This window comes from Orbicella faveolata, unplaced genomic scaffold, assembly GCF_042242905.1.
Source record: "Orbicella faveolata isolate gen_17 unplaced genomic scaffold, um_ofav_v1 contig_26, whole genome shotgun sequence".
In the NCBI taxonomy this organism is placed as follows: domain Eukaryota; kingdom Metazoa; phylum Cnidaria; class Anthozoa; order Scleractinia; family Merulinidae; genus Orbicella; species Orbicella faveolata.
This window is the reverse complement of record NW_028301554.1, coordinates 20650001-20676270: the sequence shown is the minus strand read 5'-3', so window position 1 is coordinate 20676270 and position 26270 is coordinate 20650001. Positions and strand designations below refer to the sequence as shown.

Below are 26270 nucleotides of genomic sequence, written 5' to 3'. Positions count from 1 at the left end.
ACCTCAGTCAACTCAGGTGGCGAAATGTCAACAGTGAAACCATCAGACCACCCATGTGACGACATTCCCGCACCATTTGTAGCCTCCACCGTGACGTAATACCTCTCCCCGTGAGTAAGTGTGAGGTTTTCAGCCATTGCGGAAGTCATCGTGCCAACGTCCGTGAAGTTTAAGACGTCAGCATTATCTGGAGTGGTTCCTAGGCCCCAGCGGTATTTCACTACTCCACTCTCGTGGTCCCTGAATGGTTCCCATATTGCTTGTGCTGCCGTGGTTGAGGACTGGAACTGAATGTCAGAAAGTAGAGACGACCCATCGCGAACAAGACCAGAATTTGGCGGCGTCACGTCAACAGTAACACCATCAGAGGAAGACGTGCCACTGAAGCCATCGGCATTGGTGCAAGTAATTTCACTGATGTAACGAGCGCCTGGAACAAGGCTAAGATTTGTTTCAGTGCGGTTCCCTTGGCTTTTCACGGCTTTTCGCAACACAACAGTGTCATTTCCGAACTCGGAACTGTTATGTGACGCCGACTGTTCAATGAGTGCCCAGGAGCAGCTCGCAACTCCCGACTCTTCATCTTCAAAACCTTGCCACTGTGTCGACAGCAAATCCATAGAATCTGTAAAATCAATATCGAGGCCAATTCCATCTATTACAGTAACCCGGGACGGGGGCGTAATGTCGAATGTCAGTTTCTCGGACGACATGACTGTTGTAAGACCAGCCCTGTTTACGACAACCACAGTGACGTAATATGCAGCTCGGGAATGAGGCTTAAATGGACCAATGACCCCGGATGTGGATGATCCTGCTGGTATGGCACCGCCCACACACGTAAGAGGGGTTGTTCCTAGACAGTATTCGCTACTTTCTATACCACTTTCAAAATCTCTAACGTTGCTCCAAGAAGCGCGAATTTCGATGCTGCGTTCTTCCTGGTTCAAAACCACGTGTTGCGTGACGACCTCTGTTTTTATCGGAGGACTAGGATCTACAGTAAATCCATTTGAAATGCTCATAGTTTGAAGTCCACTAGCTGACGTTGCCTTTATAGTGTTGTAATACTTTTGACCAGCATTCAAGACGTCGAGACTCGGTGCGTTCGGTGCCAAGACCTTTTCAACACTTGTCTTCAGTCCTACACTAGCGAAAGGTAAAATGTCGCCTTTTCCAGCAGCTGTGCCTATAGCCCACTCGTAGTCAATAACTGGATCTCCAATATCGTCTGTGAAGGGATCCCAATTGGCGCCAACTCTTTTAGTACTGGTCAGGTAGACAAGGTCAACATTTTCTGTTGAGCCATCTCGGACAGGAGCCGGAATGGGCCAGACGGATTCAACTCGAAAGCCATTGGATCGAGCAGTTCGGTGCAATTGTGCCTTATTCCAACACGTCAGTATGTTGTAGTAAGTTGTGTTGCTGGAAAATGGAAAGTCTCTGTATCGCTGAGAGTTGGAAAAGACGTTCCTTTGCCCGTAACTGGAGTTATTGCTTGTGTCAACTTGAAGACGTTTGCGTCCATCTTCGTCCTCTATTGTCCAAATACATGATCGCACGCCACTTTCAGCATCTTCCACGCCAAACCAAGACATGGATACGTTCCAATCCTCGAGTACAACGTTATAATCGACTCCTGCTATATCGTTTCCATCAATGACATCACCCATAAGCGGAGGACTGACATCCAAAAGCATTCCATCAGAACTGCGAGTCACAGAAATACCTGCTCCGTTTGTCACACGCACTGTCACGTACACTCGCTCGCCGGGGTTCACATCACATGTTGTACAGGTGAATGATGTGTTGAGTCCAACGCTTGTCATCGCTCGTAACTGACAACCTCCAGGTTTAGTTCCAAGACAGTAGTAACTGTTCATGAGGCCGCTCTCAGGATCTGTTATCTCTTCCCAGTGCGCTGCGAAGCCCATTCTAGGGGAAAAGTAATCGATATCCTTCCCACTTCGCCCATCATGGACGCAGCCGTTTATAGCCTTTGGAGGCGTGGTGTCTATTACAAGTCCGAGCGAAGATATGTTTGTACTTAAACCCGCCAAGTTCGTTGCAATGACAGTGATGTAATATACACTTCCTTCTGAAAGACTGAGATCGTTCTTAGTTACCTGAGTTGCGAGACGTACGTTTTCAAACCTAACAACGTCGTCTTGATAAATTTGAGTTCCAATGGCAAACTGATAATTCTGGACATCGTTCTCGTGTTCCGCAAACGGTGGCCATGTGGCTGTAATGGAGTTCGTGTCTGACTGATACTGGAAGGCGAGATCTCGCGATACGCCTGCCATAATAGCACCAGTCTGAATGGGTGGTGTGTTATCGATGGTAAAAACTGCAGACGTCGACGCAGCAAGACCTGCATTGTTCATGCACTCTACGCTGGCATTATAACTCTCTCCATGAAGAAGAACAGTACTGGGAGACAAAGAGACATTTCCTGACGATGCATTTCGAGTTTCCAGAAAAAGAACATGTCCCGATTTGTCTAGAACTGAGATGTTGCAGCTGCGTATGCCACTTTCAAGATCTTTAAATCCACTCCACGAAAGAGTGATACTGTTGTTGCTGATAAACGTTATCCTTCTAATTACACTTGAGGTTTGTCCAACATAAACGTTTCCCGACTGCGGTGGAGTGCTGTCAAAGACCAGCGCATCAGAGCATGCGCGTGATACGAGACCAGCTCGGTTCCTGGATGTGACGGTGACGTAATATTTCACTCCTGATGTGAAGACTTGATCTGTCATTGTAGTGTTGGCGTAATTTGATCGGCCGATGTTGATGAGTGGTTGAACTTGTGTACCACACTTGCTTGTACCTATGGCCCACTTGTAGTACCAAACTTCACTCTCAGGTTCGGAGAATCGTTTCCAGTAAACTGCAATACTTGATGCAGTAGCAGAGTAGAAAGCATTCTCTTGCTCGCTGTACTGCCATTCACGTTGGGACCCAAATCCAGGATAGATTGTGCTTGGTATTGGCGGACTTGCATCTACTATGACACCATCTGAAACGAGCTCCCTGATTGCTCCAGCCTGATTTGTCACCATCAGATGCACGTAATATTTTGTTCCACTCACTAACTTAAGAACGTCTTGACTTCTCACATGTGTTGAAAGACCTGCATCAACGTAGTCCTGTACACTAATTTTGTCTTGCAAACTCGTGCCAATGCTCCACTCAAATTGCTCAATGGCACTCTCCAAATCCCAGATTCCTTCCCAGTTGGCGGCCATGCTTGTGAGGGAGGACTGGTACTTAAGATCTGGCTCGATAATCCCATCATGCACCGCACCATGACTTGGAGGACTAAAATCGATCAGGACTCCATCGGAGTTCAGGCAGTTCCGTAATCCGGCTTTGTTTATAGCACAGACGGTAAAGTAATAGACATCGTCAGCAAGCGACAGACCATGCACAGTGGCTGAGGTGTTCAGTCCAGCGTTCTGAAACGGAGAGACATCTACAAAACCTCCTCTATTTCTGCCTACTCCGTAGTCATAATATTGAATGTCAGATTCGGGGTCCTCGAAACCATCCCATTCCGCGGACAATGCTGTGATATTGGCTTGATAATCGATGTCTGAACCTGTTGTTCCGTCACGCACTTGAGCCTTTCGTATATTTGGAGGTGTCACGTCCACGACGAAGCCATCGGAAGACACTTCAGAACTTGTCAGCCCAGCCTTGTTTTCAGCTTTGATCTTAATGCAGTAACGATGGCCGTTAATCAGTGTAATGTTTGTTAACATAAACGAAGTTGCTTTTGGAGGATCAAGTCGAACGAATCCATTTCCGGTTACATGATAGTTTCCGTTTATACAGCTTCCTACAGCATAATAGTACTGCTTAACTTCAGTGTGTGGCTCTGGGAACTTTGTCCAAGAACCATAAACTTCTTTCACGTCTGCCTGATAGTCGATATCTACTTGGGAGGTTGGCCCGTCAAATACATCTCCTGGTGACGGTGGAGTGGCATCAGGTATAACAAGGACTGAATACGCGTCTTTCGACAATTTAGCAGCATTGTAGGCTCTTATAATGACGTAGTAACCTTTACCTTGAGTTAGCGCGAGATTACTGAATGTCGCGGATGTTGGCGTATTAGATCCTGGTACAGCACTAAAGTCAGAGGCTGATGGAGACGTGTCCGAAGGGATGATAGCCCAGTCATATCGTAGAAGTCCGCTGTGTGCATCAGAGAAACCAACCCACTGCACTGTTACTGACGATACACTTGATATGTAGACACATGATGTTCCGTTTATGAAGTCATCCTCTCCAGTTATCCTGACTTTACCAGTGAAGACTGGATGGGTTGTATCCACGGTAATGCCGTCAGAAGTGACGTCAGTGTTCAGACCCACAGCGTCAACCGCTTTTACTGTGACGAAATACTTTGCGTTATTTGTCAAAGCCAATCCGTTGTGTGTGATGTTCGTTACATTCCCTGCTGATGTCCAAGGAACAATTATGTTTCCACTGCTGTCTGATATCTTGTACTTGTATTCTGCGATTCCACTTCCTTTGTTCCCGTCTGTGAATCCATTCCAGTTCGCTGCTATCATGGTGTCTTCTGATTGGTAGTCTACATCACTGAAGTGTCCATCGTTAACAGTGCCAGCTTGTGGAGCATCATGGTCTATTAGCACACAGTCTGAACTTACTTGAGTGTAGAGTCCAGCTTCGTTATAACCTCTGACGACTGCGCAGTAGCTTTCATTAGAAACTAGGGTTAGGTTTGTTGCTGTAGGAGAGCGGTTTAGTGCTGTGTTCTTAAATGAAGTAATGAGTCCGGTACCTTGCCGCTGCACCGCCCAAGTGTATCGTGAAATGGGTGAATGTGGATCAGTGAAACGGTCCCAGTTTGCACTGAATGTATTGGTCCATTTGGCATATTTCACGTCTGCGCTAAGTTGGCTCCCATCGTATATCTTCCCAGCTATTGGTGGTGAGGTGTCAATGACAACACCATCACTTGTGAGGTCAGAAAACAATCCTGCTTTCGTGAAGGAACGAACGACAAATCTTGCTTTAGAGCCATCTGTCACGCTGTTGAAGGTCTTCCCTGCGTTAGTGTTTAGATTTACGTTGGTAAAAGACATTAGCTCGGTGGTTTGATTGGTATTAAACGAAGTAAGGAGCACTTTCCATTGATACTTGGCAACACCATGTCTTGTCTGTACTCCTCCCCAGTTCACCTGTAATAATTTGGAGGCTTGGTAACTCTGGTCAGCTCCAGGCCCATCGCGAACCCACCCACCATGTGGTTTTGATGTGTCAATGATTACTACGCCGCTGCAGACAACTTGAGGAGTGTTGTTTCGCATATCAGAAGCTTGTATGGAAACTTTGTATCCTTTATTGTCCTGAAGAGTAATCCCGGGCAGTTTTTGCTGTACGTTGTTGTTAGGAAAAGTACCCTTTACGCCAGAGGTAGTGGAACAAGTGGATGTTGATGGCAGAAGAAACCAATTAAGCGTTAGCTGGCCACACGAGACGGAAAACCCGGAGATTTTAACGTAAAGTTTGTCTGTAAAGTACTGATAGCTCACGACTGAATTAAACGTCTGATCCACTAATTGAGCACTCCCGGTTGTAACTGTAATCTTGTCTTCCACTGAACCGGGACAAGTTCCAAGGCTTCCGTCACACCTGTAAATAACGAGTCCATTACAGAATATGTTATGCTAGAATATGTTTAACCAGCGTTATTTTTTTTCCAGTGGTATTCATAGAATTTGGGAACGTGACAGAATGGTTACATTGAATCTTGGAAGTTTTAATATTTGTAGCACTCGCAACTGAAAATCCCACACTTCCTCTCTTTTTAAGTCTATAAAATGCAGTTATTCCTACATTAATACTATGTGATGGAGACTAAATAACTGGGCGAAACGCCTTTTGTTAAGATAAATAGTTCATGCAAAGCTCTTAGGAACGGTTTTTGTTTTAACGTTTTGTGATTGACGAAAAAAGTCGAGATTAAATTATCATTATCCACCTTTCGGGTTGATCACAGACGTCCACAGCCGAGCGACAAATTGTTCCACTTGACCTCATGATTGGTCGACAAGTTCCATCACCAACACACTCAGAAGTCCTGATACAACTGGATGAAGGATAAGATGATTGACAAGAGTAGCCTTGTCCTACACAACTGTCAAAACATTAAAAGAAGATTTTTGATTAGGCTTGTACAGTGCTCAGCTGTTACAACCAATAAAAGTTACCCGTATACATATCTTGGTACAGGTGAAGCGGCAAGATAGAATTGCATAACTTGTTTCACTGTGTTCTTCCAAAACAGCTTTCATAATGTTTCAGACAACTTTACTAACATTCCAAAGACAATGTTTATCTTATTTCATAAACAGCTAACCTACTAATACTCGTCTGGTTTTGACGATAAACAGCACTCTTTTGAGCTTGGTCATCTAGTGTGGTTAGCTCTTGAATGTGAGATGCTTCGTGAGAGCAATAATGCAATATCGGTGACTATGAAAATACTGTTTTGTGTGAACAACATAGAGTTTTCGAGTAAAGAAATAGAAACTTATTTTCCGAGAAATAGAAACTTAAACAAAACAAAACAAGGTCGCTCTGTAAGTTTTAAACAGATTAACTTATATGTTCGTTGATGGACATTATCCGCCCCCTGAGACTCAAGAAATAATATTCGCAGAAAAGAACAAATATTCGTAGTTCTTTCGCAAATGAGCTTCGAAATATTCAGGTAAATGTCCCTCGACTAACATAAAGAAACTGTTCGTTTCTTTTGTAATGATGCGGTATTTACCTGCCAGCGTTACATGTATCCTGTTTGGTGCACTTGTTTTGATCGTCACACGCCGCTGCAGGACGATTAGTCCATGCGCTGTTACCACGAGCTGCTGCATCATAAAAATCACACCACTGACACTGGTTTGATGGGTTTAAGTCCTGATGACCATAGTCTTGACCTAAACAGCGAGAATAAATTAATTGAGTTAGCACCTGATTTTTCGTACTGCGGACTTAGTCACGTTTAGGAGACGTTAGTGATGAAATCGAAGAACGAAGGCGGGTGTATCCTAAGCCTTAATACTTGATTCTACGCACCGAGTCCCGAATTTCGCGAACTTCGCGAACTAACATACCAACCAGCAGAAAAACAGTAAAGTCAAAAATACTTGTTCAAAGAATGTCACGCGCACGCGAAACTTGTTACATTAGTCGAATTTTAGTTGAGTTAGTGAAATTTACATTTAAAAGTTGGATGAACTTGAATAAAAAAGAGAGTTTAATATTGAGCACTCGCGGGCCTGTTCAAATTGGGAAACACTGAAAATTGTGCCACTACATCACAACTTTTGATTTTGCACCCACCTGCTATCTTACATGTGCATTTGTTGTTCACAAATCCAAATCCTGTTTTTAAGCTACAGCTGTTGCCATTACAGAACTGGCAAACGGAGTTACAAGTGAAGGGTGTAGCTACACACTGGCCACTCGAACACGTGTCTCCACGGGTGCATTTGTTGCCGTCATCGCACGCTACGCCATTATGATTTGACCACGTACTGGTGCTGCTGCTTGGATTACACCACTGGAAGAAAAGAAATACCACAGAAATGTTTTTAAGTGTGGAGTGGATAAAACTATTATTGGATTTTAATAGACCAGAGATGCAATACATCATGATGGCCGTTCTTTACTCCTGTAAACTCTTTTTTTTTTCAAGTAGCTCCAACTGCTCTGTACTTGCGCTGGTGAGCTTCTCGCGCAGTAAAGCAAGGTGACGCACTGAACCAATCTGGTCGGACACTAACTGAACACCGTAAACTTCCGCTTATAAGCCCTGGGTTTATGGAACTCCGTGAGGGCTTTTAAGTTGGGCTGAGAAAGGGAGCGGCTTGTCGAGAATATGATTACGTAGTAAGGGTGTGACGCTGTTAATATTTACATAAAACTGACAAGAGGCAAAAGAAGAGATCTTTTTTTTTTACACGCGGGATCGAGTTGAACGAGCGAGTAATGAAAAGTGTATATCGAGAGTGATTAGCGTTGAGCTTGATGTAAGCCTGTATTGAGGAATTAATCAGAGCATTAAGGCAATTCACAACACAAGTGGCACCTCCGACGGGACAAGACGAAAGTGAGAGTGCTCGAACAAGAGCAAGAATCCGACCCGAGCAAATATGACGGAGAAGCAAATAGCAGAGTTGGACACCAAAGTTAAAATGCTTTACTTCAAGCTCAACCAAACCGACGAGATAGTGGAGAAACGAGAACGACAATCTTTAGAGCGCCACCAATCATCGATTACAAGTATTGTCAGTGCAGTGGGTACGCTTACGTCCGCAGTAGAGGAAAAGAAGTTCACAAAGGGAGAGAGCGAGGACGCGATAAAAACATGGAGCGGAGAAATCGAAAAACACCTCGAGAAGGCCGACCAAGCAACAAACAGAGTTCAATCCGCAATCCAAGCGATAGATATGGAGGAGCAGGAGAAAAAAGCGTTGGAGAATCATAAACTGCAGATGGACTTCGAGAGAGAGATTTTAGAGCAGAAAGCGGAGTTTGAGAAAAACCGTGAACAACAAAAAGCAGCCACCCAAGCGACCGAAGAATGTAAATCGTCTTCAGCTGCCAAGCTCCCCAAATTATTCATAACGAAGTTCAATGGAAGGATAGAAGAATGGCTCCCTTTCTGGGGGAAATTTACATCCGAAATAGATTCCACTGACCTGGCACCCCTCACTAAATTTGGATATCTAAAAGAGCTGTTGGAGCGGCATGTGAGCAAAGATATTGATGGGCTACCATTTACAGAGGAAGGATACGAAAACGCGAAGGCTATTCTCGAAGCGGAATATGGACAACCGACAGAAATTGTAAATGCGTATATCAAGAACATAATGGAGCTGTCGATTATTACCGGAGCAAATCCAAGAAAGGTCAAAGAGTTTTATAAACAATTGCGCTTCAACGTACAAAGTTTGGACACGCTTGGACGGCTCGCAGATGTCAAGGGAAACGTGAGATGTACTTTGGACAAGCTTAAAGGAATCAAGGCCGATCTGGTGCGTGGAAATGAAGGCTGGAAGGACTGGGGTTTCAAAGATCTTTTGACAGAGCTGCAGAAGTGGACCCAAATCAATCCGGTAGAAGAGTTTGCTGCAGAAAAGCCAGAGAAAGACCCAACAGGGAAAAGAAATCAACAATTTAAACCGCCCCTGCGTGCCTTCAATACACATCAATCAAAGCCGCGTTCCGTTGTTGTCGAAGTAGAAGGAATTAAATGTCGCGCTTTGTTGGACACGGGTGCATTTGCCGCCCTTTTGGACCGCATTTCAAGCATTGGGCACAAGAAAGAAGTCCGAAAGATAGAGATGTTGCTAGGAGCGTCAACAAGAGAAGAAGAGCTGGCTACTATCACCATTTCTGATGTAAACAGAGAATTTTCAATGCCTGTGGAAGTCACTAAAGTGGACAAAGGAGAATTGCTTTTCCTGGAAAACCCAAAGTATCAAGAAGTGATCGCGAGAAATCCACACTTGTCCGGAGTTGTAATGAACGATGTGGACATAAAGAGCCGCCTACCAGTGCACATAATTCTAGGAGCCGGTGACTACGCTAAAGTGAAAACTGAGAGTGTACCGAAGATCGGTGAGCCTGGTCTGCCGGTGGCTGAGTTGACGAAATTCGGCTGGATTATCATGTCTCCAGGAAAAGACCCTCTAGACTTAACAAACGTACTGTTAACTCAAACATCCCATGTAGATTACCAGGAACTTTGTAGTCTTGATGTACTTGGGTTGTCTGACACACACCCTAACGACCAGAGCAGCGTGTATGCCGAATTCAAAGAGCAACTTGTAGGACACGGGGAGGGCTGGTACGAGACTGGCTTACCATGGCGAGGAAATCATCCTTTGCTACCAAACAATAAGGACGGAAGTCTTCGACGACTTGTAAGTCTAAACAAGAAGCTTGAGCGTCAGGAACTGACAAATCAATATGCAGAGATAATCGAAGATCACAAGAAAGAAGGGGTTGTCGAGAGAGCAGACGAGTCATCTAGTAATTGCCGAGAATTCTACATACCACATAAACCTGTCCTGAGAACCACAGCGGAGTCAACAAAACTGCGAATTGTGTACGACGCGTCAGCAAGAGCCTTCAGCGGTGCTCCGTCGCTAAACGACTGTTTGCATACTGGCCCGCCCCTGAGGAACAAACTCTGGAGCGTGCTAGTAAGAGGGCGCTTTAACCCCGTGGCCATTACCGGCGATTTACAGAAAGCATTTCTGCAAGTGAGAGTAAAAGAGTCTGACCGCGACGCAATGCGCTTTCACTAGCGCCGAGACGAACAATCCCCAATGGAGACCCTTAGATTCACCAGAGCCCCATTTGGACTTGCGCCATCTCCTTTTCTACTGGGGGGAGTGATCGAGGTGCACCTTAACCATTGGGAGGAGGAAGAGCCGGAACTAGTAGCCAAGATTCGCAAGGAACTGTACGTTGACGACTTAATCTCGGGATCAACTACAGTGTGCAAGACTCGAGAACTGAAAGATAAGACCACAACAAACTCCCAAGACGCTTGTTTCAACCTTCATAAGTGGCACTCAAACGTCCCCGAGCTGGAATCAAAGCAGTCTCCTCAAGCAGAAGGAGAACCAACCTACGCAAAGCAGCAGTTAGGAGTCCCACAAGGAACATATTCTAGTATGCTCGGTCTCCCGTGGAACAAAGAACAAGACTCACTTAGCATCACAGTCCCACCAGAGAAAGCAACGCCGAGTAAGAGAGGTATCTTAGCTAAGCTAGCTAAGATATATGACCTCCTGGGACTTGTCTCGCCTGAGACACTTAGTGGCAAACTCATCTACCGCGCAGTTTGTGATACGAAAGGAGCCTGGGACGCAGACCTATCACGTGATCTTGCCAAGCTGTGGGTCAAGTGGGAAAGCAAACTGCCAGAAAGCTTTACCATACCGAGATCGCTAGTTGTTCATCGAGAGGAAATCGAACAAATCGATCTACATTCGTTTGGAGACGCGTGCGCAAATGGAGTCGCAGCCTGCGTTTATGCAGTCATCCGACAAGCATCCGGAACTAGCCAGGGCCTAATTGCGGCTAGATCGAGACTGTCCAAACAAGGACTGACCATCCCGCGGTTGGAATTGGTCGCTGGTCACATGGCTGTGAACCTCGTTGACAATGTGAGAGACGCTCTGGACGGGCTTCCAGTAAGAAGCACACAATGCTGGTTGGACAGTTCAGTAGCCTTGTACTGGATTCGAGGGAAGGGAGAATATAAGCAGTTCGTAGCAAATCGCGTGCAGAAAATAATCAGTGACAAAGAGGTGGCATGGCGCTATGTTCCCACAACAGATGACCCCGCTCATCTTGCAAGTCGTGGAGGGCACGTAGAGGAAGCTGATCTGTGGTGGCATGGACCAAAGTGGCTTGGAACTCCAGAACTTTGGACAGCGGACGTACTAAACGAGCCGTCAGAAGAAAGCGAAACCGAAGCTAAACTTGTGCGGAAAGTGCTGGGAGTTGCGGTAAACGAAAAAACCGAGATTGAAGAAGTGCTACACAGGTTTCAGTTACAGAAAGCTGTACGTATCTGTGCGTTGATGCGGAGATTCGCACACAACTCGCTCCGTAGCCGAGGAACACCACGCGTCCTGGGACCACTGACAACTGAAGAGACAAACAGCCAGCGGCTCTTCTGGGAGAAACAGGCTCAGAAGAATTGTGACATTGAACGAGATCGCGTGGCGCTGAACCTACAGCCAAACCAGGACGGACTATTAGAATGCCGGGGCCGTATACAAGGAGAGTATCCAGTTTACATACCAGAAACAAGCATGCTTGGTCCCCGACTAGTAGAGGAAGCACACCAAGAAACACTGCAGGGAGAGTGGGGCTAACCATGGCCAAGGTGCGTACCCGTTACTGGATTCCAAAATTGAGACAGCTGGTGAAGAAAGTGCGCAAGAGCTGTCATGGGTGCAAGAGGTTTCAAGCATCGGCGTATGCAGCTCCGCCGCCTGGAAACCTGCCAACTACCCGGACGCAAGGAACCAACCCATATCAAGTGATTGGAGTGGACTACGCTGGTCCAATCCGATAGCGAGTGTCTAAACAACGAGAGGGAAAGGCCTATGTCTTGCTATATGCCTGCAGTCTTATGCGGGAAATTTATCTTGACTTCCTACCAAACTTAGAAACAGCAGAGTGCCTAAAGAGTTTGAAGCAGTTTATCGCGCGCCGAGGACGACCGGAACGAATCTATTCAGACAACGGCCGAACCTTTGTTGGCGCAGCAAGTTGGATTAGAGCTGTCGTGGATGACGAACGACTGCAGACATACCTCTCCATCAATTAAATCAAATGGCAATTCAATCTGAGCCGCGCGCCGTGGTGGGGAGGGCAGTTTGAACGATTGATTGGTCTTGTCAAGGCAGCCCTAAACAAGACAATAGGGAATGGCCTACTACGGTGGAAAGAGTTACAAGAAGTCCTACTGGATGTGGAGATCACGCTTAACAACCGGCCGTTAAGCTACGTAGAGGATGACGTGCAGATGCCCCTTCTAACACCGAATGCTATGCTGTTTTTGAACAGCAATTTGCTTCCAGAATTGCAGCCGCACCACATTGAGACCGCTGACCTGCGTAAGCGAGCAAAGCACTTGCTGAAGTGCAAGGAAGCAATATGGAGCCGGTGGACCAAAGAGTACCTACGCAGTCTACGCGAGAGACACCGTGCACAGCGAGGGACTGGAGGAGACACGCCTGCTATTGGTGACGTGGTGATCATCAAAACAGAAGACAAAAACAGAGGGAAGTGGCCGCTAGGAATCATCGAAAATTTGATTGTTGGAAGTGACGGAGTCGTTAGAGGAGCAAAATTGCGTGCAGGAAAGTCCTACGTGGAACGTGCTATTCAACAGCTTTACCCCCTGGAACTATCGTGTGACAGACAGCTGCCAGCATCGCAGGCGGGAATGAACCCAGAGGCTGCCCCATTTCGCCCAAGACGTGATGCTGCAGTTGCAGCGCACTTACGTTTACAAGAGATTAGCCAAGAGGAAGTCTGAAATGGACAATCTGAACGAACAGTGCTATCAGCTTGCATTAGCTGACGGACTGACACTATAGAGACAGTCGTTTTGTTTACCTTAAGAGAAATGATTATCAATGTGATGAGTGTGATTATTTTATTCGAGGCAGCTCGAACTTGAGTGGAAAAACATATATTTCCCCTGGAAATAACTGTTTCGAAAAGAGCTGTAGCGGCATTTATTGATCGAAATAGGTATTTCATTTACTGGTAATTAAGCTTTAAAACATCATGATAAAACGAAATTAAAACAAGGAAAGCTAGAGGGGGGCTTATATCAAGAGGGGGGACTTATAACCGGACGTAGTTTTTGGTTCACAGGTAAATGGACCTATCACGGGAGGGGGGGGGGGGGGGGCTTGTAAGCGGCAGTTTACGGTATTTCGCTATCGTTTTCGACAATCTCAGAAATATGTCTACGGTGCCGTTTCTGCCAGATTAAAAACTGCTAGGAAATAGTTAAATGTTCATAATATCCCGCACATGCAGTAGTCACGATATATTATGAGCGGATAATCAGAAGCTCTTCGTTAAAAACGGAGCACTCTTGATTATACTCTTACCTGACAAGGATTCCCTGGCTTGTAATGATTCTTAGCATAACATGTTCTTTGGCCACCATGTTGTATAATGCAATATCCGGATTTGATTGGACAGCCACTACCGTCGTGTGTTTCGCATGAAAGGCAGTTGTAGGGCGTTCCCACACACGTGCCGCTGGAGCACCGATCATTTTTGGTCTTCAAGTTGTTGTCACTGCACTGGAGATTGTTGTTGTTGGTCCACTGATTGTTGCGGTTGCTGTCACATTGCTAAACAAATAAACCATCGTGACTAATATTACATTAAACTCCGTTTCAGATCACCTGGTTGGTTTGTGTTTTAGGAGGATTGTAAGACTATTAATCGTGTCGTGCTGGGTTCAGATCAGAGTCCCCTTAAATTTTCAAAATTTGAGATGGCTCTGAACCGTCTTGACTGACTTCTTTTGAAACTCTGCAAAAAATTGTTTTCATGGTTATCACAATTCGATATAAAAATGTGTTTCACAGAGCCGTGTTTGAGTTATAAGCAATTAAATGCCAAATCAAGGGTGTTTTTGATTGGTTGTATCGTTGCTGCGGAAGCGTATGCCATGAAGATAACCACATTTCTTTAACAATGATTGCACATTTGTGTGACATCAATATTGTAAAATCATTTGATAGTAGTATAATTACTAGAAAGTGCTAAGGACTGTTGCCGTCGTAAGTTCCTGGATAAAACCCTAGTAGTTCCTGACCATTCAAAGCTACTGAGAAATACGTTCAATTAATACTGCTTATTGTGTTGTTTTCTGCAAAGTCTGCGAAGCTGACTTTTGCTTGTGTTTCTCATTGAACACCAAAACTACTAAACAGGTTGTCTACCTCTGTGACTGATTTTGTTATAAAACCAAGCGTGGAAAACTAAATCCTCCGAATAGTCCTTCCTACATTGTCTAAACAAAACTTACCTCTTCCGATAATCAGGTTCTTCAATCTCATTACCTTCCTTCTCAAAGTCGATATATCAACATATTGAGAAATTATTAGCTGATCAGTATTGCGTATGCAATAGTTGTTCACTATTTTACCTGGCAAGGATATCCGGGTCGGATGTCTCCATGGTTAAAACATTTTCGTGTTCCACCATCGTTGATCACACAGTATCCTGGTTTCACGCGGCATGCGTCATTGTAACACTCTTCACACGGAAGGCACGTGAATGGCGTTCCAGAACAGACACCATTTGAACACCGGTCATTTTTAGTGCACGCCTTATTATCACTGCACGACAAAGCGTTGTTGTTTCTCCAGGCTAGCTTGCTGGTGCTGTTACAATCCTGTTGAATAGCAATATATCTTTATGCAGGGAAAGTTATTTTTTGAGAACAGCATATCACTCATTCTCTGATATTGTCCTCTGCTATGCGCCACCCCCCAACAGTTTTTTATTCTTTTACGCAATGCTACGAAATGTTTTCTTATTTCTCTTGGCTGCTAAGGAATCCCGCTTTTCTCCTCTCTTGTTTACCGCCTCTTACACGGTTCCCTCCCTTTTAACTCCCGGGCTCCTTTACTTTCAGGCGTTCAGTTAGTTGGGGCGAAGCGCGAAAAACCGCGCGCGAAAAAATAAAAAAAGCGCGGCGAGATTCCTCTCGCCGCGCTTTTTTATTTTTTTCTCGCGCTGTTTTTCGCGCTGCGCCCCAACGAACTGAACGCCTGACAGAGGCTACTTTAATCTAACCTATTTGCTCTCATCTAGCAGGACTGCAACCATTGAGGTTCCCAGACCAAGAACAGAGATCGACAGATCATCTTTTAAGCACAAAGCTGCCCTCTGCTGGAGCCTCCTTCCCATTTCCTTTAAATACTCTCCCAGTCTTAGTCATTTTAAGAAGTTAATTAGGGAAAAGAAACTTTCTATAAGTTTTGAGAAAGCCTCCTGTAGCATTTCTTTTACTTCAATGGACTTTAACAACTCTTGAGGCTAATTTCCCTGTTTCATTTATGTAAGACATTCTCATATTACATCAGTAAGTAATTAATGTATTTTACATCTAGTTAGTGCCGCTCCACATCGGGACTTTAGTCTTGCCGATTTTGTAACCTGCTTAATTAAATAAACTATGTATGTATACATGTATCTGACCTGACACTGATTGCTGGGATTCACTGTACCATATGAGTAACACCGATTGCTGATTTTACACTGCCTCAGGTCACAGTTGTATCCGACTTTGGTGTAGCAGGAATAACAGCTGCATGTGAAACTACCGAACGTGTTCGTACACGTGTGTTGGCATGGGTTGTTCTGACACTCGTTCACATCTGTAAGGAAGAAAAACAAGTTCTGTGGAAATCTATGGGCGGCACATTGTTTCGTTATGGATCAACTAAGGTAGCTCAAAACAGTTTCCAACACTTTCCAAGACTTAGATTTTGATTGGTCATTATAGCCACCCTTTATCACTTGATGCTGCAATCATGGTATTAAAAAGTTGCCAAATCATTGGTGAACACTTTGTTATCATTTTCATGACACAATAGGTTACCATAGCAACAGTATGAACTACTAAAAACAACCTAAATTTAACTTTTAGTAACTATATTTCAACAACGGCACCGTGAAACCCATTTTTATCATCGAATTTTGATAAGCAAGATAAGATACAACTTTTAGTTTAACAAAATTCTGTACTTGGGTTTCAGAGCCACCTTGATTAATGTTTCGAAAATAAGTGGCAAAAGTTATGAGTGATAAAATTAGATAAAGATCATAACCATCAGTTAAGAAGAATAGTTCCGAAAGAGAAAATCTGTTCACAGACCCTGGAAGCTTCTGTAAAATTTTAGCCATGTAGCGCGTGATCTCATTGGTTCCTTAGTTGGATTGCATAAAGCTATGTGTACAGCGTGACCTGCAATGGCGTTATTTTTAACTTTGTTTTTTAAGCACTAGAAATACCGCGATTTTCAGTAACCTGACTGCATTGCGCGCAAGTAAAACAAACGTGAAAAACTATATTGGCAGGGAAAAGAGAATTTTGTCAGTTCTTTTAACATGACAGCGTAGTTGTAGCGAGTAGAAAATTGTTTAGCGTAAGATATCACAATGTTGGTTGTTTCAAATTACAACTCAGTCGAAACAACAGGAAAATTCTGTGAAGAGAGAAAGTCAAAAGTTTTTTTTTATGAAACAACAGGGTAGGTGAAGAGCGCACAAAAGACGCAAATTCACAAGTTTGGTTGTTTACATGTAAAATGACAACATAGTTGGAATAGCAGTGTAAGGAACTTGAGATCTTGTATCCTCTAAAAGAAGTCTCAATTAATGTTGTTGCTGTTGTTGTTGTTTCTTAAAAAAAAGAATGGATTAATACAATTACTCCCTTGGTAAAAGCGGAAGGCAAAAAGCGCGGTGATGTAATGTCTAGGTAGTTACGCTTATGCTCAGCCAATGACGAAGAAGACAAATTTAGGTATTTTAGGTTCATATTTTAAACTTGTTTCATTGGTACGTGATGCATGCCGATTTGCCACACCCTGAGAAGGGTCAACAGTGATTTATGCGTGCTGTAACGCGCTTGAAAGAGATGATAACGTGTTGGTATGTACTTGCGTTGCAGACTGAATAAATTTACAGTCATAAGATGATATGCTTTTTCGTAAGATATTAGCTCGTTGAGATTTGTTAAAGGTTTGGTGTTGATAAGAACCGCCTTTCTTCCTTGCTTTTCTTTTCGTTCATTATCGTAGATTGCGCGCGCGTTTTCCACGCTGCGGGAACTTCGCGAAAATCGCCACGCGTGTGTGAGAGTGGACAAAGTAAGAGATGATTACAATCCCGAACAAAAAACTTGGGACACCAAGCAAGTTCTCCCCTCCCCCCATCTACAGTGTTGATAATCAGGTCATTTTTTCCCTTTTTGTTGGAAAAAATGCGACATTTTCTAACGTTGTTTAGGGGGAATGGGGGAACGTGATCCAGCTTGAGTGTCCCAACTAATTTTTTTCCGGGATTGTAGCTGTAGCTCATTGTCTAGGACACTGTCCTTTTCCCCCTACTCGCGCGTTTTCCTTCGTTCGTGTGCTTATTTCGACACAGCTCGACCACGAACCGATCTGTGCCAGGATGTACCATCTTAAAATAATCCTTACGAGTGTCAAGTGATTTTACACGGTGGTCATGCAGTAAATCATATATTTCCGGGAAACATGCCCCGGCAAAGCTCGTGACCTTTTCGTTTGAGGTTAAGCCCACTGAAAGCTTCCATTCAAGTGTTGGAGAGCAAGTGGCAGTGAACGTGTTTTTTTTAAAAAACCTACTAAGAATGTTCTGGCTCCCAACAACCAGTATTATGTTATTAGCATTTCAAATATAACTTAAGTACACTAGAGAGAAGTGAATTTCGATGACCTCTAAGTCCTTTATCTATGCGATAGTTAAAAAAAGGCAAAAGAAAGGGGATTGTCTGCTTCTTTAGCAAGTGTTCGCTTAATTGTTCCCAGAATTTTCTGGACATATTTATACATAGCCCAAGCTAGGTAAACGCTTCCAGGCGGTTCTAAGCGCAGATTAAAATCTTCCGTCATTAGGTCATTAGGTCATTAGGTCATTAGGTCATTAGGTCATTAGGTCATTAGGTCATTACGCCGTTTATTTGCCGCCCGGATTTGCCACTTGAAAATAAGCGTTCTACTGGGATATTCTATTATCAAGTTAGAGCTGTAATAAAACTAGCAGTAAAACTCTTATGCTCTTCACACAGCATTGTAATTGGTCTCGAGTACCTAAAGCGATCATCGAAATGTAAAATAAAACGACGATAGCAGATTAGCTCATATTTGACCTGATCAAAAAGAGACAAAATTACTTTGAGAGCCCTTGAACTCCATCGCTTAATTGGTTTCGTAATACCGCAACATTTTCGAGTCCAAAGCGATTGTCAATTCTACGCTACTGTTTGTTTTAAATATCAATCGGGCATGGTTTGATAATTTTTTAACTTACCACTTTCACAACAGGTTCCCCGGTATCCCGGCCGACAAGAGCATCCACTACTGTGAGGGGTACCTGAATTCTTACATGCGTCTCTATTGCAAGCGCGATTCTGGTTCAATGGGTAATGGCATGTTCCCCCGCAAGTTTCCACCACAGCTTTTGATCTCCATCTACTCTGCGTTCCGCTTGTGCCACACTGACGGCTGCAGGCGCCCCAAGATGACCATGAACCGACTAGACAATTTCGCGTGGGGCACGGTGGTGGAGAGCGCCTTCGTCTTCTCCGCCGCCAAGATTCGGTGTTCCGCGCTAAAGCTAGCAGCAGTAACGTAACAGCTAAAAACTTGGTCTTCCACATTGTTTTTTCAGAGTGAGTAAAGTGATTTCGAAATCGAATGTTAGAGCAAAAAGATATGTTTGGACAGTAGTAACGTAATTCCTCACTCTGGGGGTTCGTCTGCAAGCTGCAAGCTGGAACAGGTCACACTTGTCAAGTAAAACTACTTGTATCTATGACCAGAACCTTTTTGACTCCGCCAACAGACAATTGCACCTCTTGCAGTAGTGTGCGGTTTAGCTGGATTGGAATTTCCTGTACCCTGGTCCCAGAGGTTTTTCTTGATTTTTCTTCTTTTCGCGAAGCGGCGACCACGAGTCGCGAAGCGGCGAGAAAGAAAAACCTCTGGTTACCTTGGACTTGAATCTCACTTTCATGCAGACGCCAGCTGTCAAACGCGTCAAATTGATAATTACAAAAGGGACCAATGGCAACTTAGCAATCACGTGCTTATCAGCCGCTAATGGTTTCCACGCGGGTGGTGGAGAGTGGTATCACTTGACTTACTTGGCCGGGGTCAACGTGCGTGTTTGGAAGAATTAATGTTTTTATCCGCAACGATCGCGAAGGCTTTGTCTTGTTAAACATTACTACGGAGCATGTTTCTCCACATACTCGTTTTGTAAGAAGGACTCGGGACTTCCGAATAGCAAGGCATAAGCTTCTTGTCTCCGCTGCTCAAACTGGCCACTGATATGGGCGGCCGTCACCACCAAAAATACAAGATTATTAAACGGCACAGACCAAACATAAATGGTTTAGTGATGGTTTGCGAAATGTAATAAACGATTGACAAACGATACTGTCTAAATACAAATAGTTAGGTGTTCTTGTGTTAAATGGTCTACTGAAACAATAAATGATTTAGACAATTTAGAAATGGTTCAGTCACCGATATCAAAATGGAACAAACTAATAAGAATCAGTTTATTTAAATGAGAATCCATCTGACTACGATACGTAGAATGACAACAAACGGTCAAGTGTTCTGTTTCAAAATGGTGTAATTAATGGTGGGACGGTTGAAGTAATCGACAAATCATTTAATTCACCAAGAAATGGTTCAACTCACCGACCAATGGTTTAGTGTAGTGCCAACTGATTTAATGCAAAGAACAAAGGTGAGTAAACTGGAGGTGTCATCATATATTTCCTTTGAGTTCAGGCTCGTGACTTTAACCTTCTTTGACCTTGATATAATATCCTATCTGATCTCATAAATATTGTCATAATTTCTAGGTTCCCTCTGGCACTCTCAAAGACATATCTTCTGGACAGAAATGCATTGCAAAATGAAATAAAAAGAAGCAAACTTATCGAAGTTGTCCGCAACACGCTTGGCCAAGCTCGCCGAGTCGGTGTGACCCGTGTCACGCTCATTCACTCTGCTAATTTGGCGCCAAATATGATGGTATACGTATTACGTCAGACCCCACATTGACTGATCCATTTCAATCTTGACTTGTCCACTTCACTGCTGTATTTTTTGCGGTTCGGCGCGCAAACAAGGCTGTTTCGTTTCGTGCCACGCTAAATCACTTTTAATTTCGTTCAATCATTTCTAATTACACTGGACCATTCCTTCTATGACTGAACAGCTCAACATTAAGTTAAGCTATTTGCTGTTTGCACGAATGACTTGACCTCGTACTGCACTATTTGTGTCTGCATTAAATCAGTTGGCACTACACTAAACCATTGGTCGGTGAGTTGAACCATTTCTTTGTGAATTAAATGATTTGTCGATTACTTCAACCGTCCCACCATTAATTACACCATTTTGAAACAGAACACTTGACCGTTTGTTGTCAGACCTGATCATTCTGCGTATCGTAGTCAGATGGATTCTCATTTAAATAAACTGATTCTTATTAGTTTGTTCCATTTTGATATCGGTGACTGAACCATTTCTAAATTGTCTAAATCATTTATTGTTTCAGTAGACCATTTAACACAAGAACACCTAACTATTTGTATTTAGACAGTATCGTTTGTCAATCGTTTATTCCATTTCGCAAACCATCACTAAACCATTTATGTTTGGTCTGTGCCGTTTAATAATCTTGTATTTTTGGTGGTGACGGCCGCCCATAGGAGATTCAAGTCCAAAGTAACCAGAGGTTTTTCTTTCTCGCCGCTTCGCGACTCGTGTTTCACCGCTTCGCGGCTCTCTCGCAGCTCTCTCGTAGAAAAATCAAGAAAAACCTCTGGGACCAGGGTAGATAGGTTCACTCTAAAGAAGCTGTTTCACGTCCCAGCGTTTCAGCGGATCAACAAATATTGTGACGCACTTTGTTTATTGATTTTCGATAAATTTGCGTCACTTCCAAGGCGACTGTTTTAAATTGTCAAGTTGTTTTAAATTGTATACAGGGGTATACAAGAGACACGCTGCAGCAGCCATGACCTGGCTCTGTTGTTTGGTGATATTATTGCAAGTTATTTTAGCTGTGGACCATAGAACAGAGACAGAAACCACTGTTATTTGTTCATCAGGCCTCATGTACCTACGATTACGAAGTTGCTGTACATACCGCTAGAGGGGCGCACTCTACTGCCGGGGAAGGATTTCAACTTCACGCTCTGGTGAGTTCATAACTTGTGTACAAAATTTCAAACCGTATAAAACTTAATTACGTTTTCAAAGATCAGCGGAATTTCTTCTATCTCAGAACTTGTATTTTCTTACGCAAAAATGTGCTAGCTCTTGGATATTTTATAGCTGTACCAGTAAGCGCGCTAGATTCGATGAATATCATAGTACGGCATGTCATATTGCCCGCGCAGAGTAGGAAATCGAAACCGTGACGAGTTGCACTATTTCATTTTCAGTCCATTTATCCCAGCGATCATATTGTCATTCGGTATTTCCGATAGAAAAGACGAACATGCATGTATTTTAATCGCGCAAGAAGACTTTGCGTTAAAATTAAGATTTGTCAATTCTACGAACTGAAACTAAAGCTATTAGCGAAAGCTCAATAAATAACCGCAGTTGTGAAGTCTTTTGTTGCGTCGATCAAGTGGATTTCAAGTTTTTACAGCAAACATTTACAAGAGTCGGCCTTTTAACTATTCCCCGTCAGTTCCGTATCGGCCACATCTCCTCGACTGTCATAGGAGTTTCAGCGAAAGAACCACAAGAAATCCGCTTTGCATTCAGTTTAATGAGAATGTTCAAAACTTCTGTTTCGGAGAATTTTCAGTTACTCAAATTAGCTCCAAACTCTTTCTTGGGGCTACGTCAGAGATGCAACTTAAAACAATCTATTGTAGCTTAGTTATGAAAACGGGGCTTTGTTTCCCGGAGTTCTCACTACATTTCAAGCCTTTTCGTACCTTTATTTGTGGAGGATGGGGACCTCTGAGTTTAAGAGAAGGGCCGTTACATTTTGACGCGTCTTGCGCGGCCATCACGTTCTCGCTACCTCGTTACACGCGCGCGTGACCCAAACGCGAGCCTGCCCGCGCGCCAATGAAGCTCCTGCTTCTGAAACTGCTAATTTAATAATCGATATCCTAACTTATATCAAATCAGTCCAGATGCTGTGCAAGGTTTAAGTTTTCGGCATTTTGAGCGTTGCTACTTAAAGTTAGGGGAAATTGTTTCTGTTCAGCACCAACTGACACCGTAATTGATCTCATTTATAGTACTAACGGCAAAGACGTTGAAGAATACAAAGAATTTTAGACTGTAATTTAGGCGAGCATGCATTTGTACGCTGAACGTATTACCGGATATTGCATGCAGCGTTTAATTTCAGAATTAGGTTAGATAACATAGCCTTTACTTTATGTTTGACCCTTAATGGTGCTGTGATGTTGTTCCTTAGAAGTAAAGTAAATGCAGATTACATCGAACATTCTTCGTGCGTATACTAATTGAAGCTTTTCAAATTAACGCACTAAAACTCCTCTCTGCAGCTACCTTCGACTCAAAATTCGAAAGACTATGTTTCTTTGAACAATTTTAAGTCTAGGCGGCATCAAAATCGCATGCAATATAGATACGAAAAGTGCGAGATTGAAATGTCATTTGAACTGTGCTGTGCGCATCTTAATATTCGATTTATTGATGTTCACCTTTTCCTCTTCACTGCTTCAATGGTTCCATTCAATATTACGGTGTCGCCAATTCTTTTAAAAGTCCATTTGCCATATTCTCAGTAATTTACATTTCGTTTCAAATTTTCACTCTGCTATGAACAATTCGTTTCGTCATTTTTTCCGGGAAATGAATTCTGACTCACCTCGGTCACAACAAGTCCCACCGTATCCTGCCCTACAGCTACATCCGCCACTGTACGGCGTGCCACCGTTTCGACAACTATCTCTGTTACACGCTTGCGTTTCACTCAAGCTATAAGGACAAGTGCCCCCACAAGACGCGGCCTGTACCTGTTGCCGCGTTCGTGACTGTGTGCCGCTCGTACCGCACTGATGTGAACAAGAACTCCAACTTGTCCAGCTTCCCACTTGACAGTTTACAGCGCTGCAAGGAGGTGGAGACCTTCTCCGTCTTCGTCGTCGCCAGGCGCTTGCTTCAGTCAAAAGGCATAGCAAGCAGATTGCAAGAAAAACCCTTCTCATTTTGTACCCGTCTCTTCTCAGTTCTGTGCCTGTTGGTATTTCAAGTGATGTTGTTTTTCGTAGCGTCTTGCAAGCCAGCCAGTTGCTTTATTTTAGGTCGTGTTACTCTCCTAGAAAGAAGCAACTGCCGTGTTATTGCGTTCGACGAAGTGGAACGCAAACCTAATTTTGGCCTGTGGCTGCGGAGACCTCCTTCGCCGTCTTCGTCTTCTCCAGAAAATCGGATTTGTTTCAGTCATTAAAAGAAGGAAGCAAATTGCTATTAAAGCCCTTTTCATGTTGCTTTTTTGGAATTTTGTTTCTGCCCGGTGTTAACGTTCACTTCAAGTTTATTTCAGTCTTTCTACGACTGAAGTCTTGTCTTCAAAAACATGGCCAATGAACCATATATTCACAGGCCTTTATACTCGTCAAAGCGAACAACGTCCTCTATGGCAAGCCGTTTGTAGCAAAATTAAATCCTTGCAATATATGTTTAATCCTTTAAATAACGGTTTTATTTAAAGATAGAAAAAGGCATTCAATCCAATGGTAAATAAAATTTTTGGTTCAATTCAATCTTTTAATTTTCACGATTCAATCCAATAACTGGAATATTGATTCAATCCAATACCTAAAATATTGATTCAATCCAATACCTAAAATATTGATTCAATCCAATACCTGGAATATTGATTCAATCCAATACCTAAAATATCGATTCAATCCAATACCTGGAATATTGATTCAATCCAATACCTCGAATATTGATGCAATCCAATACCTGAAATATTGATTCAATCCAATACCTCAAATATTGATTCAATCCAATACCTCAAATATTGATGCAATCTTCCTGGGCCGAGCGCGGCCAACAGGAACGAGAGTAACTGAGCACTAGAGAGCACTGAAAACATGGCGGGCGAAGGAGAACTAGATTTAGAAGTTGAGTTTCCTAAGTTTCTTGCAGACATCTTGGATAAAACGGAAATAATTTTTGAGAATTTTGACTCAGAAGTTGGAATCATGGAAGACCATTTCGTAAAATTCCTGTTGAGGTGCTCGAGGAACTTTGAGGACTAGGATTCATCTGGACAACGATAACAAAGATGATTGGAGTTTGGAGATGGACAATTCACAGAAGATTGACAGAGTATGGCTGAGAAGATATGAGGGGTTTCAACAGCTTACCTGATAAGGAACCGAAATCATTCAAGAGTATGGATATAATTTCATTGCAGGTTTCTTTAAGTCCATTGGGTTACGGGTTCAACGGAGAAGAATAAGAGAAAGGCTAGCAAAATTAGATCCCCAAAATACTGTCTTGAGATGGGGTGCGTAAATTCGCTTTGGCATCTGGATGGACATCACTCTCTGATCCGATGGAAAATACTAATTCGGCTGTATAGACGGATTTTCTCGGAGAATAATGTTTTTGAAATGTAGTGCCAACAATAAAGCAGAAACAGTTCTTGAATTGTTTCTGGATGTCGTTAAGAGAGACGGAGAATTTTGGCCTTCCAGAGTACGAGTAGATCATGGTGTTGAAAACGTTGGTGTGTGCGATACAATGGAGCAGGTTAGAAGAGAGGAGAGGGGCAGCTTCACTGCAGGGCCATCGACACAACCAACGAATTGAAAGATTGTGGAGGGATGTTTCCGTTGTGCTTCCCACTTGAACTTTTACACTTTTTGTAGTATGGAATTGTCAGGCATCCTGGACACTGATAATTCAGTACATCTTTCCACCTTACACTTAGTTTTTCAACCAAGGATAAACCTTGCTCTTTGCCAGTTCACTGAAGCTTTCAACCACCAAAATGTAAGAACAGAAAAAAAACTGGTTGCCATACCAAATGTGGCTTAATCATATGATGCAGCCTGAAAACCCCCTTTCATATGGAAAGTCATATGATTTTGAATACTATGGTGATGATCCTGATGGTCCAACTCCATTGGACAGTGATAACAATGTTGTAGTTGAAGAAATTGACCTGGGACAACATGATTCAGTGCAGTCATTTGTATTGGAAAGGCTAGATCCCTTAAGATAATCAAGTCAAATAGGAGTAGACATCTTCCAAGAGGTTCTAGAACTAGTGACTGTTAAACTTGGGCAACTGACAATTGCATAATACTACGTATGTGTGGGCTGGGTAAAGAAGATTATGGCCCTTAAAGTATTTTGGCAACTCAGTTCACAACAGAAAACCTCACCCTGTATCAAGTAAATTATTTTCTCATCTTCCTTTTCATCGATATACAAAACTCAGGAACTGCTTGAATTACAGAATGCCTAACTTCTAGCAACACAACTAAACTGAAGAGAAATCAGGGCATTTGATAACTGCCATGTGCACTACTCTGCCTTGTAGATTTTTCAGGTGCTTATCAAAACAGATATTAAAATGTTGCAAGGTTAATTTGTTATCTTATTTTCAAAAGTACCCAGGACACAAGACTAACCTCTTGGTGCACTGGCATAATGGCTACTAACAGGACTCATGTCACTAGCCAAAACTAACTTTGCACCAGCCAGCCTTTTTCATACACAGCTTCACTGACTTTTTTATAAGAGTGGTCAATCTTGGACATTTCTTGTTGCATCTAAAAAGTTAATAATAATCACTAAGAAAATTTCACTCCCACAAACACGAATCCTGCTTTTCTTGAATATGCTTATGTTCAATCTCTGATG

General features: G+C 43.2%; 1 protein-coding gene and 1 pseudogene across 3 annotated transcripts in view; one reads left to right on the top strand and one right to left on the bottom strand.

The window, feature by feature from the left end:
* Window positions 1-26270, bottom strand: part of LOC110041237 (uncharacterized) — a 39951-nt gene that overhangs the window by 2717 nt on the left and 10964 nt on the right. Inside the window, exons 1-9 of one of the 3 annotated variants that reach the window (XM_089295198.1) lie at window positions 23783-24023; window positions 23254-23513; window positions 15814-15992; window positions 14756-15004; window positions 13704-13952; window positions 7387-7606; window positions 6818-6980; window positions 6023-6178; window positions 3-5673 (exon numbers count right to left, since the gene is read on the bottom strand). In XM_089295198.1, the coding sequence (XP_089151324.1) occupies window positions 3-5673; window positions 6023-6178; window positions 6818-6980; window positions 7387-7606; window positions 13704-13952; window positions 14756-15004; window positions 15814-15992; window positions 23254-23513; window positions 23783-23871 (7236 nt within the window). In that variant the 5' untranslated portion in view covers window positions 23872-24023. Of the gene's footprint in view, window positions 1-2; window positions 5674-6022; window positions 6179-6817; window positions 6981-7386; window positions 7607-13703; window positions 13953-14755; window positions 15005-15813; window positions 15993-18675; window positions 19785-23253; window positions 23704-23782; window positions 24024-26270 lie in introns of those variants that run through there. The other 2 variants (XM_089295200.1, XM_089295199.1) reach the window with 2 other exon arrangements.
* On the top strand, window positions 7960-13400 carry LOC149108483 (uncharacterized; annotated as a pseudogene).